The sequence below is a fragment of the Chenopodium album genome, chromosome 4 (genome assembly GCF_948465745.1).
Source record: "Chenopodium album chromosome 4, dcCheAlbu1.1, whole genome shotgun sequence".
Taxonomy (NCBI): Eukaryota; Viridiplantae; Streptophyta; class Magnoliopsida; order Caryophyllales; family Amaranthaceae; genus Chenopodium; species Chenopodium album.
Window position 1 is genome coordinate 24,287,345 of NC_137837.1, and position 12,754 is coordinate 24,300,098.

The 12,754-nt window shown below is 38.7% G+C and overlaps 1 protein-coding gene across 1 annotated transcript; it reads right to left on the reverse strand.

Annotated features, from left to right (window-relative positions):
- Positions 1-693: 693 nt before the first annotated feature.
- LOC145629053 (nudix hydrolase 26, chloroplastic-like) lies at positions 694-12,319 on the reverse strand. The gene is made up of 6 exons (XM_081681530.1): positions 12,019-12,319; positions 11,892-11,942; positions 9,844-9,936; positions 8,598-8,692; positions 1,038-1,152; positions 694-916 (listed from the first exon to the last, which is right to left on the reverse strand). Exons 1-6 carry the CDS (start codon positions 12,262-12,264, stop codon positions 851-853), a joined length of 666 nt encoding a protein of 221 aa, XP_081537656.1. The 5' UTR covers positions 12,265-12,319; the 3' UTR covers positions 694-850.
- Positions 12,320-12,754: the final 435 nt, after the last annotated feature.

Here is a 12,754-nt window from a genome sequence, read left to right on the forward strand (position 1 = left end):
TGGGGTACATAAGTACATTTCACGGGTTATAATTAACATAACATTTTAATCTTATATAAAACCCTATAATCATTAAATATTGCTTCTTCTTTTTTAAATAACTTTTGATATCAATATAATATAAAATTCAATAGAAAAGAAAATCAAGTATTGTTTCAATTAAAAATATTAATTTTTATTATTTTTAATTATTGTTAAATTAACGTTATAATTTATAAATATGCTAAGTAAAAACCGTGCATTGCACGGGACTTAAACTAGTTGATATCTAAGTGGGGGTGAGGTGGTGATGGTTTTGGAAAGTTTACCCCACTGGAGCGAGGATGGAGATGGAGTCAAAAAATTTAGGTGAGGATGGGGATGGAAAGGCCAACATTAGCCCTGCCCCTTTGACATTCCTGGTCGTCGATGTCACGGAATCTTTGGGTGCTGGCAGCCAGCACGAGAAGGGGAGCAATGGCTGAAATTATTTTATTATTTTTATAGTTTTTTTAAATAAATTAAATCATTATTTAATGAGATAATAAACCCCACTTCACGGAACCTACAAATTTTGTTAAATGGTAGCAAAAGCTATATTTTGTAACTTTTGGTGATAGCAAAATAATATTAAATTTAAATGGGTAGCAATAGTCAAATCAAGGTGTTTTGGTGGTAGCAAAACTCAAAATTTTCTTAAAAATAACTCTACAGTGATTCGAGTCTTTTAAGTCCTCAAGTATTCCATATTACTTCATTATAAACTTTCATAGAAGTATACAAAACACATTATATTACAAAGCTGAAATTGTCGCAAATTGATGTTATCTAATGAGAAGAAGCCGGAGGAATGAAGACAACTTGAGAATTTTCACTGAAGATGAGGTGCAAAAGCTTTCAAGACTTCTTCGTAGACAGACTTTTTAAACTCCACAGCCTGCATTGTAAAAAGAGGATCTGTTACTTTGTACTCGTATAAGATAAAGCAAGATGAGCTTATAATACGGAGTACATACTACCGAGTATAATAACTTGATCTAACATAGCAGAAAGCTTACATGCTCCACTACTTCCTCGGGCGTCATCCATGCCCACTTTCCAAATTCAGCCTTCTCCGTGCCATCGCCCAAGAGATTGATTTCATCCTCATTTCCCAGCAATTTCATTAGAAACCTGCTCGCTTAATCAGAACCAAGTTATCTTTATCGAGGGTGGAAATTTTTTATACTCCTTTCAATTATTGTTATCTGCCCATTTAAACAGCTTTTCTAGATCTACTTTATTGAACCCCTATCAACATGAAACTTTACTTTCAATAATCAATGAAGTATTACTTACGAGTATCAGTTTCTGTTATTATCTAACAAAACATGTATAACAAATGTAGTGCTGATCTTTGAATTGGCAGTAAAGCTGTGTCTATGAAGTAACATTGAATTCTTGAACAGAAGTCATCTCAGATTTGGTTTAAAACTCCCCCTCGTGTCAGAAACAAATGTATTTCAAAAGGAAGAAAATGGGTGTATAAACTCCTCAACCATCCTTAAAGAGTCCCCCCCACACTGCCACCCACCCCCCCCCCCCCCCTATTCTTTAGACGCACGCCATAGCCATTCCTTGGTGCTTCTCGTATTAGAGAAGTTTCAAGGACCACCCATAGATGTCCCCGTGTATCACAGGTGACAAGACTAAAGAAAGTTTACCAAAAATTATCAAGGCTGCAGGCCTGCAGGCATAGCAGTTGAATGTCTAACCTGCTTTCCAACAGATTCGGAGAATAGCTCAATCTCACTTTAAAATGAAATGGGTCAATTGACCAGATTGGTAAATGAAAAAGACCCCTAGTGACAATTTGGTAAAAAAACTTACTCCGGCGACAGTTTGGTAAAAAAAGTTAACCAAATGCGACAATTTGGTAAAAACAATAAACTCCGGCAACATTTAGACCAAAAAATCTAACTTTTTTCCGACAAACTCTTTAAAAATCCTAATTCCATTTTAATTTGTTTTTGTGTTTTAAATTTATTTTCCCCTTTTAAAATTTTGAATTAATATGTCATCTCCTTTTTATTTTGCTAAATTCCGAAGCCAAATTTATTTGCAACCCTTTCAAAAACATTTGTTGATAAGCGGTATGAAATTTGAGTGAAAATTGATATTTAGCATGCTTTTATTCTTGAAATTGTTATTTCCATAAAAAGGTTGATAAAAAAAAAAAAGAACAAAAAACGAACTAAATAAAGTATTCGAGAGTAATTTGTCTGAAATTTTTGTATTTTTGGGTTAAATGTCGTCTGAGATAATTTTATTTACCAAATTGTCGCGTAGGGTTAACTTTTTTTACCAAATTGTCGTCGGAGTCATTTTTTTTACCAAATTGTCGCTAAAGGTCTTTTTTATTTACCAATCTGGTCAATTGACCCTTTAAAATGCAACTATATTGTCTAGTAACATAAACTTCTGATAATTGTGCTAGAATTTAGTATAAAAACAGAGAATGATTCAAGCAATCTAGGGAAGTAATTAGCTGCCCAGATATTTTGTATTGCAACTCCAGAAAAGATTACAACACAATGCCCTCTTTCGAGAGGAAGGCTCTCTCCCAAACACTCAACAGTATTTTCTCGATACTTTCCCCCTAGACCCTTAACGGGAATCAAAATAACAAACTATATTCTGAATTACTCTTCTGCCCTCAAGCATAACTAACTTTGTCCAGCTCAGCTTCCCACATTAACAGCACCATTATTCTTGGCCCTTCTCCTAGCATAAGTAAAACGGACCTCAGGCCTAGGATTATCTCTTGCAATACCTCCCACCCAAAGATTCACCTTGTCCTCAAGGTGGAAGCAAGGAAACCTTAAATTAACTTCATCAAAAAATTCCCATGTAGCTTCGAATTCTTGCAAGCCCTTCCATTGAATGAGCACCTCCATGGCTGTCTGAGAGTTCCTCACCCCGAGCACAGCTTCAGGTTCCACCTCCATTATCATGTCAGCTGACAAGTGAGCAGGAAGCTGGGATGGAATTTGGTGTGGTCCAAGGGCCCTCTTTAACTGAGAAATGTGAAAGACAGGATGTATCTTAGCATAAGGGGGCAGCTGCAACTTGTAAGCTACACTCCCTATACGCTGAACCACAGGAAATGGCCCGTAGAACCTGGGGGATAGCTTGTCATTTGTCCTGCGCACTAAGGACTTCTGTCTATAAGGCTGAAGCTTCAAGTAGACCAAGTCCCCAACCAGAAAAGAGCCCTCCCTTCTGCCTTTATTCTCATGAAACCTCATATAGACCTGAGCTTGTACCAGGTGGTACTTGAGATCATCAAGTATGGCATCCCTCTCCTGTAGCTGCTCTTCAACAGACGAAACAGAGGTACTCCCAGCAGAAAACCTAACCAAGTGAGGGGGATCACGTCCATAGAGTGCCTTGAAAGGAGAACAGTTGGTGGCCGTGTGAAAGGATGTGTTGTACCAATACTCCGCCCAAGGAAGCCACTTAGCCCAACTGTGGGGTTTCCCATTTACAAAGCACCTCAAATAGGCTTCCACACCTTTATTAACCACTTCAGTTTGCCCGTCTGTCTGCGGGTGATAAGCCGTGCTGCGCAAGAGCTGAGTACCTTGCAACCGAAATATCTCCTTCCAGAAAATACTCAAAAAAATTTTGTCCCTGTCCGAGACAATAGAGCTAGGAACACCATGGAGTCTGACCACCTCATTGACAAAGGATTGAGCCACGCTCTGAGCAGTGAATGGATGCTTGAGTGAAATAAAGTGCCCGTACTTAGTTAACCTATCCACCACGACTAGGATGGTGTCCCACCCCAACGACTTGGGAAGACCTTCAACGAAATCCATGGATATATCCTCCCACACTCTCTCCGGAATAGGCAAAGGCTGAAGGAGACCCAAGGGAGTGAGCGTTGAAGTTTTGTTCTGCTGGCATACATGACAATGTTGCACATAAACCCGGACATCCTTCCTCATGCCAAACCAAAACCATTCCCCAGCAAGTCTCTGATATGTTTTTAATTCCCCCGCATGCCCACCAATCACTGAATCATGGTATTCTCGAAGCAATTTGCTAGTAAGTTCACATTGCTTAGGGATTACCACCCTTCCCTTGTATTTCAAGACTCCATTATCCAAGGAGAACCATTTGGGAACCGACTCTCCCGCCTGAATTTGAGAGATCAATCTCTGGAGGACAGCATCTTTCTCGATAAAAGATTGTACATAATCCCATCGAAGGCCACACGAAGTCACCATAGTCAAGCACTCCACCTCTGGTGAAAATTGACGAGACAAAGCATCTGCCAATTTATTCGTAGGTCCAGGCTTATAATGAATTTCAAACGAGTAACCCAAGAGTTTGCTTACCCATTTTTGATAAGCCTGACCCACTTCTCTCTGTTCAAGGAGAAATTTGAGACTCCTTTGATCAGTCCGCACCACAAAGTGGCGACCAAGCAAGTAATGTCTCCACTTTTCAATGGCAAGGACAATCGCCATCAATTCCTTTTCATATATGGGTTTGTTCCTGCTTCGTACCCCTATAATCTTGCTGAAATAAGCTACCGGATGGCCATTCTGAAGAAGCACTGCACCCAAACCGTGTCCTGACGCATCAGTTTCTAGCACAAAAGGTAGAGAAAAGTCCGGGGCAGCAAGGATAGGTGCATTGACCATAGCTTCTTTGAGAGTGTTTGAAGGCTATGGTAGCCTCTTCTGTCCACCCGAAACTGTCCTTGCAAAGTTGGTCAGTGAGAGGCCGAGCTATAAGGGCATAACCTTGGATAAACTTCCGGTAGTAGCCCGTAAGACCAAGGAAGCCCCGAAGCTCTCTCAGATTTGAAGGAGGAGGCCAATTCACCATAGCTTGAATTTTGGTGGCATCCACCTCAACACCTGCTGCCGAGATCACATGCCCAAGATAAGCCACCCGAGTTTTGCCAATCTCACATTTCTTGTAATTAGCATACAGTTGATGTGTGGCCAAAGTTTCCAGCACTTGTCTAAGATGGTTTAAGTGGGATTCTTCACAAGGGCTGTACACAAGAATGTCATCAAAGAAAACGAGGACAAATTTGCGAAGGAACGGCCTGAATATTTCGTTCATAAGTGACTGGAACGTAGCCGGAGCGTTGGTTAGCCCAAAGGGCATAACCAAAAATTCGTAGTGGCCATCGTGCGTGCGGAAAGCAGTTTTGTGCACGTCTTCTGCCTTAACTCGAATCTGGTGATATCCAGATTTCAGATCAAGTTTTGTAAAAATGGCCGCTCCGCCCAATTCATCCAATAATTCATCGATTACGGGAATTGGAAATTTGTCTGGAATTGTTTCTTTGTTCAGAGCTCTGTAATCAACACAGAACCTCCAGGAACCGTCTTTTTTTTTCACCAAAAGCACAGGGCTCGAATAAGCACTAGTTGAGGATTGAATAATTCCAGCACTTAACATATCAGACACCAATTTTTCGATTTCATCTTTCTGTGATTGAGGGTATCTATACGGTCGAACGCTGATGGGGTTAGCACCGCTGCGAAGAACAATGGCATGTTCAATTTGTCTTTGTGGGGGCAGCCCTTGTGGCATATTAAACACCTGCTGGAACTCCTTCACCAAAGGCTGAAATACTTCAGGTAGTGATGGCTCAGTAACATTCTCCACTCGTTCCAGTCGGTTAAACTCAAGTAAGAATCCCTGACCTTCTTTCTGAAGGTTCTTGAGCATAGCCTTTAATGAGATTCCTGTCCTCCCAAGCTGGGGTTCCCCCTTCAAGGTTACTGTATTTCCGCCTAAGTGGAATTTGAGAGTCTGTGTTTTTCAATTAGTGGTGGTGTTCCCTAATTTTTCCAACCACTGAATTCCCAGAATAACGTCGGAATTTCCCAGAGGCAACACGAGGAAATCTTCCAGGGTGACCCCTTGGAGGTCCAGCACAACTCCTCTACACTCTCCTTCCCCGTGGACAGTTTCCCCCGTTCCCAGAGTTACCCCAAAATTCTTTGAGTGAATCGGAGCAATAAGCAGGTGTTTCGCGGCAGTGGAAGAAATGAAATTATGTGTTGCACCGGGGTCAATCATCACCACCACAGAGCAACCATTGACAGTTCCGGTCAGCCTCATGGTTTTCGGGCTGGTTAACCCCATCACCGAACTCGAGGTTACTTGAGGTTCAGTCATCGGCGGCGACTCTAAGAGAGGTGGAGGTGTTATAGGATTATCGGAAAAAGTTTCGGCCATAGAAAACTCACCGGAGCCCTCGCCGTCGTCGTCATCCACCGTTAGCAGCACACTCAAGCCGCGACGCTGACAGCGGTGGTTCAGCTCCCACTTACCATCGCAGCGGAAACAAGGCCCTTGTTCCCGCTTCTGCTGCAGCTCCTTCTCCGTTAGCCGAGGCAGCTCCCCGGTGGGTCTTGGGGTGGTGTTGCGGTTGGGATAGGGTTGGATGGTGGAAATGGGTTGTGGGTTCGTGTTTAGGCTCGTGTTTAGGTTCGGGGTAGGGGCTGTGTTTGGGTTGAGTCGTGTGTTTGGGTAATGGGTTCTCCACGTGTTTGAGGTCGAAATTTGGGCTTTAGGTTTTGGGCTTAGTTTTAGTTTCTCCTCGACCCGCATGGAGAGATCCATGGCTAGATCCAAAGTAGGTGGGCTTTGGATCCGAATTTCTACCCGTATCTCCTCTTTAAGCCCATTGATATATTGCCCTTTGGCAATCTCTTCTGGAACTCCATCAATGGGAGCAAGCAGCTCGATGAAACGGCGGCAATACTCATGGGCGAGCCACTGCTCATGAAGAGTCCCTGTGGCGGTGGATCTGAAGCGGCGGAGGAGGAGTTTCTTCAGGGTGTCCCAGCTTGATACGATATGTCTCCGGTGCTCCCATTGGTACCAAAGCAGAGCATCGCCATCCAGAGCGACGATCGCCGCCTCGAGCTGGTCCTCCTCCAAAAGTCGGTAGAAATGGAAGAAACGTTCAGCTCTGAGAATCCACCCATCCGGATTTACACCATTGAAAATTGGTAAGTCAAGTTTCCTTAACTTCCAACTAGATTGACCTGCCTGAAAACCTCCATCTCCATGATCCACACGAGGTTGTGATGAGAATGGGTTTTCCCAGTGATAACTGAGAGGTTCCCCAGAATGCGGTGCACTGGGCAAGGTGGCGCGCACCTCCGATCGGATTTTCTCCTGCCCAGCAGCAATCTGATCAGCAATCTTCGATTCAAAAGCTGCCATGTTTGTGGAAATTTCACGAGCAACGCGCGAGGGCAGCCTTGCAATTTCCTGTTCCAGCAAGTCCAAACGCTGACCATGATTCAGGCGAGCCATTGTCTTCTCCGGCAAGAAACGTCCAAATTTGCTAGAATTTAGTATAAAAACAAAGAATGATTCAAGCAATCTAGGGAAGTAATTAGCTGCCCAGATATTTTGTATTGCAATTCCAGAAAAGATTACAACACAATGCCCTCTTTCGAGAGGAAGGCTCTCTCCCAAACACTCAACAGTATTTTCTCGATACTTTCCCCCTAGACCCTTAACCATATTTATAATCAGAAATTATCCTAACAAACTCAATTATTACAGCTAACACAGGGAATCAAAATAACAAACTATATTCTGAATTACTCTTCTGCCCTCAAGCATAACTAACTTTGTCCAGCTCAGCTTCCCACATTAACAGCACCATTATTCTTGGCCCTTCTCCTAGCATAAGTAAAACGGACCACAGGCCTAGGATTATCTCTTGCAAATAGGTGATAGGAGCAAAAGAACCTTTTTAAAATATGTTAACCACCAAATGAAAAAAACTTTATATAGCTTTGCTACTTAATAGTACTCACTCCGTTTCATAATTAGAAGCTTGTTTTCCTTTTTTGGGTGTTCAAAATTAGAAGCCTCTTTCTATTTATAGATAGTACTTTTTGACAATGATACCCTCTTTTTGATGAGTTGTCATCCTTTTTTTATTTGTTTTTGTACTTTTGACATCAATTCCCACCACTTTCTCTCTCCAACTCTTCAATAATTCTCAACCACTTTTTTTTCCTCTTATCTCTCTCTAACCCCACATGCGTATTTGTACTTTCAATCAACTTCCTTAATTTCTGTGAAAATTTGGAAAATAGACTTCTAATTATGAAACGGAGGGAGTAGCTTTGCTACTTACTAGTTGCTTTTTTTTTTTTTTTTTTTTTTTTTTTTTTTTTGAAACAACTAGCTACTTAATAGTTGCTTTGTTGAGCAACAGCTAAAAATTATAACTGCATAATACAAAATTTTCACTACCTAGTACCTACTTACCTAGTTAACAAGCTAAGTGTCACCAAGACAATGGATAAGAGAATTGAAAAGAGATAACCAAAGGGTAATATGAAGTTATGAACGAAAAGACAAAAAATGGATGTGGATCATAACCCTTAATTTATTGGATTAAAACTCATTAAAGAAAATACCCCAAAGAGAAATCATGACAAACATCTAAATATCAACACTATTTTCAAGCCACTCCCAACAACCTTATTCACAACCCTAAAGGTGAATCCAACAAATGATGAGCACCAGAATGACAAAGCAAAACAACAAAATGGCATATTAAGGTCAGCACTCACCACTTTTGGGCTTGACCCTTCCAGTCTGATCCCCATTGATGCCTGAGTTTCTCCCTTACATCTGGAGGGAAATCATAAGTCAGCCAATAGGGAACCTGTTTTAATAAAACAAAGTTAAAGTGTATATATGAAATACTTTGCATTAGACTTAGCCAGTTATGCTTAAAAGATTCCAATTCAACATACTAGGGTTTGCCAATTTGCGAAAAAAACATTGCAAAACCAGGGTTTGCAACCAAAATCTGTAAAAAGTAATATACTCGAGAACAGATCAAAGCTGTAAATCCATGAAAGTGAAACAAAACTTAAATTCAAATTGTTTGGCCTTAAAAGCATTTAAGATATGAATTAGATGATAGCCGGTCATGCCTAGGAATTTAGATAAAGGCCAAAAGCCTTCAGTGCAAAAAATAAGCCTTTACAAATGCAAACAAAAGCTACATCAATAAGCCTGAAATATATAATCAAAAAAGTTGAGCTTGGATAGAGGCACATATACATGATAGGCCTATGAATATAAAGATAGATGGGATATATAAGCATCATTAGCATTGAGTAGAAACGTTGTATTTAGAGCATTTACTTACCCCTATACTTACACCAAAATAGATATCATGTATCTTTTATATGTTTCTCATTAAGTTTACAAACTGGTATAGCTCTCTTGATCTATCCTGTCTATCACGTCATATGTTATTAATAGACATTAAGTACACACAAAACCTAGGAGCCATCACAAAATTCAGAGAGCCATTAAGCCCTCTGTTTGTTTTGACGGAAAACATTTTCTTAGTTCTCATCTTCCATTGTTTGGTAGGTAAAGAAATGGAAAACAATTTCTCCCAAAGGTAGAATATAATTCTCTCATGAGCAGAAAATGTTTTCCTTCTAAAGGAAAGTATGCCACCTCCCTACTCTTTACATCCCTTACCTCTCCTCTCTCTTCTCCCTTCCACTCCTATTCCCCTTCCTGTATAAGTTTTCTTGTAGGGAAATAAACAAAAGAAATCTTTTTTTACAGATGTGTTTTCCCTTGGAAATTATTTTCCATGGAGAATCATTTTCCCAAAATTTGTTATCCGTTAAAACAAACGGAGCCTAAATTGCTTCCAAAATTCCCTTGTATCAAGCCCCTACTTCTATGGAAAGAGTAGTCAACAAATGACATGACACACTACACAAATTTAAAAAATATTTAAAAGCATCATCTACACTTAGCTTAAGTAAAACAAATTAGAATTCTAACCTCTCCAAGGACTTCCACTGAAGTTACTCCAGTCTCTTCCCTAAGCTCCCTGATGGCTGCATTTCGGGGATCTTCACCTTCATCTATGCCACCCTGCAAACACAACAGCATCAGCCCTGTGCTTAACACAATAATCAACACATTTAGAAATGGGTTTCTGCTAGACAGAGAGAGAGATAATAGAATTATACTATCATTTGGAGACAGCCTAAGGGTTGTGCATGGAATCTTAAAAATCAATAATCAACCCCATTTTTTCTTTGTTTATTTTTTATTTTTTTAATTATTGAGATAAGAAAACATATTGTAATAAACAACCTAAAGAGAAGCTAATACATCATTTGGCACTTGCTCACATAAAGCAACTAAAGAAAACTCGCAACCATGGTAAAACCAATTATTCCTACCCAACCAAAGCACCAACATAATAGGCCTACCAAACCACATAGATCAGAGTGATTCTATGATTCACAATTTCACATGCAGATAACCTATCATAAAGAAACATCATCACACGACAATGCAAACCTCAACATTCAAAATAAAGACACAAAAAAAAAGGGAAGGATTGTGAATTTGGCATTTTCACAAGCTGGTAGTAAAAGGAATACACTCTCCTATCATGAAAGTATAACAGCCATATCAAAGATTCTCATCAACTTAATAAGCTACCCCCAACAAACAATCAAGAGGGTCCCTTTACTACCTCTGAAAATGAAAGTTCTAAGATACACCATCCATCATTCATAAGATTGTAATAGGAGTATGACATGCAATTTACAATCTACAAGGACAGTCAAAGGATACTAAAATGTAGGAGTATGACATGCAATTCACAATCTACAAGGACAATCAAAGGATACTAAAATGTTACTCCTCTACCCTTTTCTACTTGCTAAAGAAGAAAAGTTACATTCAGAGTAAATTCAACCAAATTTGGCAAGGTTTACGGATATTGGCCATACTTTACAAGAGCAACCCAAGTATGTTCGATTTCTAAATAAGATTACTTATCCGTAGCTTTTCAAAGAATCCTTCATGGATCCCCAAAAAACAATGCATTCTCCTTCACACTCCTTGAATATTACCAGTAGAGAAATGATTAATGAATAATGTGAAAGTAACTTCCAAGCGCTTGAATGACTATACAAAACCTTAAACCTATTAACGCATCAAATGTGAAAGCACCACCACTTCCTCACTAAAGAGATGTTCTCTTAAATTATATTACAAAATCCAAACATTATAGTATCCTACAGCTATCAAGATACAAAGATAACGGGGCCTTCAAATCCTTTGATTTAGTAATTTTATGTACAAAAAAAGTAGCGATAAGGTGAGTGATCATATAATGATGAGTGGCTAGGTGTGTTTTAGTCTTGGGTTTGAATAGTTGCTCTATCCATTTTTTTTTTTATTACTCTTCACTCCTTTTCTCACATGACAGCCTTGGAACTTTTCTTTGACTTTTGTTTTCTATGAAGTTTTTAGTGTTTGTATTGCTTTTCTTTTACCATTTTAAATCAACAATAATAGCAATTGGGTATGAGTATTTTCTCTTTGTTTCCAGTTCATCCCCTTTTAAAATTTAGTAATTGCAAGCACTTTACGCAGCAAATTTGTTTATAAAATTCATGGATATTAATAACCTATACTTGTGACTGTATCAATACAATGAGCTGCATACTTGTATTCAACTAAAAGTTCAAAGCAATTGAAATATTGGGTAATAATGTGCCTAGTTTATACTTGGCCTTGTTTAAACACAATTTTTTCATGGTAAATTTGAAGTTTTATTACAAGAAAATAATTGAAATTTTTTTAGGGACCTAAAATTTTATACGGACTGTTTAGCAGGGCATTCATAGTGCTTCAGACAGCTCTGACATTATCCTTTAAAACTGAAATAATTGAATTTTCTAAATTTGTTTTCAAAACATGCAAATTAAATAGAAAAATCAACTCAACTCCTTCAACTTCAACAAAAAAATTATGCAATTAACAAACAATTGAACCAAGCTAATCAAAGAATAAAAAGCTGAAATTACCTGAGGCATTTGCCAAGAATCAGGAATATCAAGCCTAGAAGCAGCAAAAATCTGCAAATAAAGATTAAATCAACAAAAATGTAACATGATAATAAATTAATAAATAAAAGGGAAATAAAGAAGAGACCTTTTTAGAGGGATTGATGAGACAAATACCGACATTTCTTCTGTAACCCTCGGGAGGAGACTCCATTGAAGAGGAAGAAGAAGAAGAAGAGCGAAGGGTGAGGAAGTTGTGAGTGAAGGAGAGAGAAATTGTATTGTAAGGTTGATGGGTTTGTGAAGAAGAAGAGAATGTAAGTGGTTTCTGCAGAATCTGGAATTGATGATGATGATACCGAGTGTTGACGGAGATGAATCGGAGTAAAGCCATTCCACGCTATGGTATTAGCCCATGGAAATATAGTACTTGTTTAAGTATTGTTTATTAGGGGCAAAAATCTACAAATCGTTCTATGGACCCTAATCCATCTAAAATAGCTAGACCCCTATTAAAACACAACATTTGGTTTATATAAATGAAACACAACTTCATTCTCTTCTTCTTCCCACCATTTTTACAAAATTTTGTTTCCTTTTTTTTTTTTTAACAGAAACACTCTCTCTCTCTCTCTCTCTCTCTCTTTTTATTTTTTTTTATTTTTTAAAACTAATCTCTTTTTATTTCTTTATTGAATTTACTTCATTCTTTTTTTTTCAAATTCTTATTTCCTTTCTCCTCTGTTATTTGATTTTTTTTTTCCATTAAATTTCTGCATTTAACGTGATAGAACAATTTTAAATTCCCAAAGATATCAATCCAGGTTTGTTATTATGAACTCATTGTGATCAATATTAATTTATTTTTTGATTTTGAGATGAAT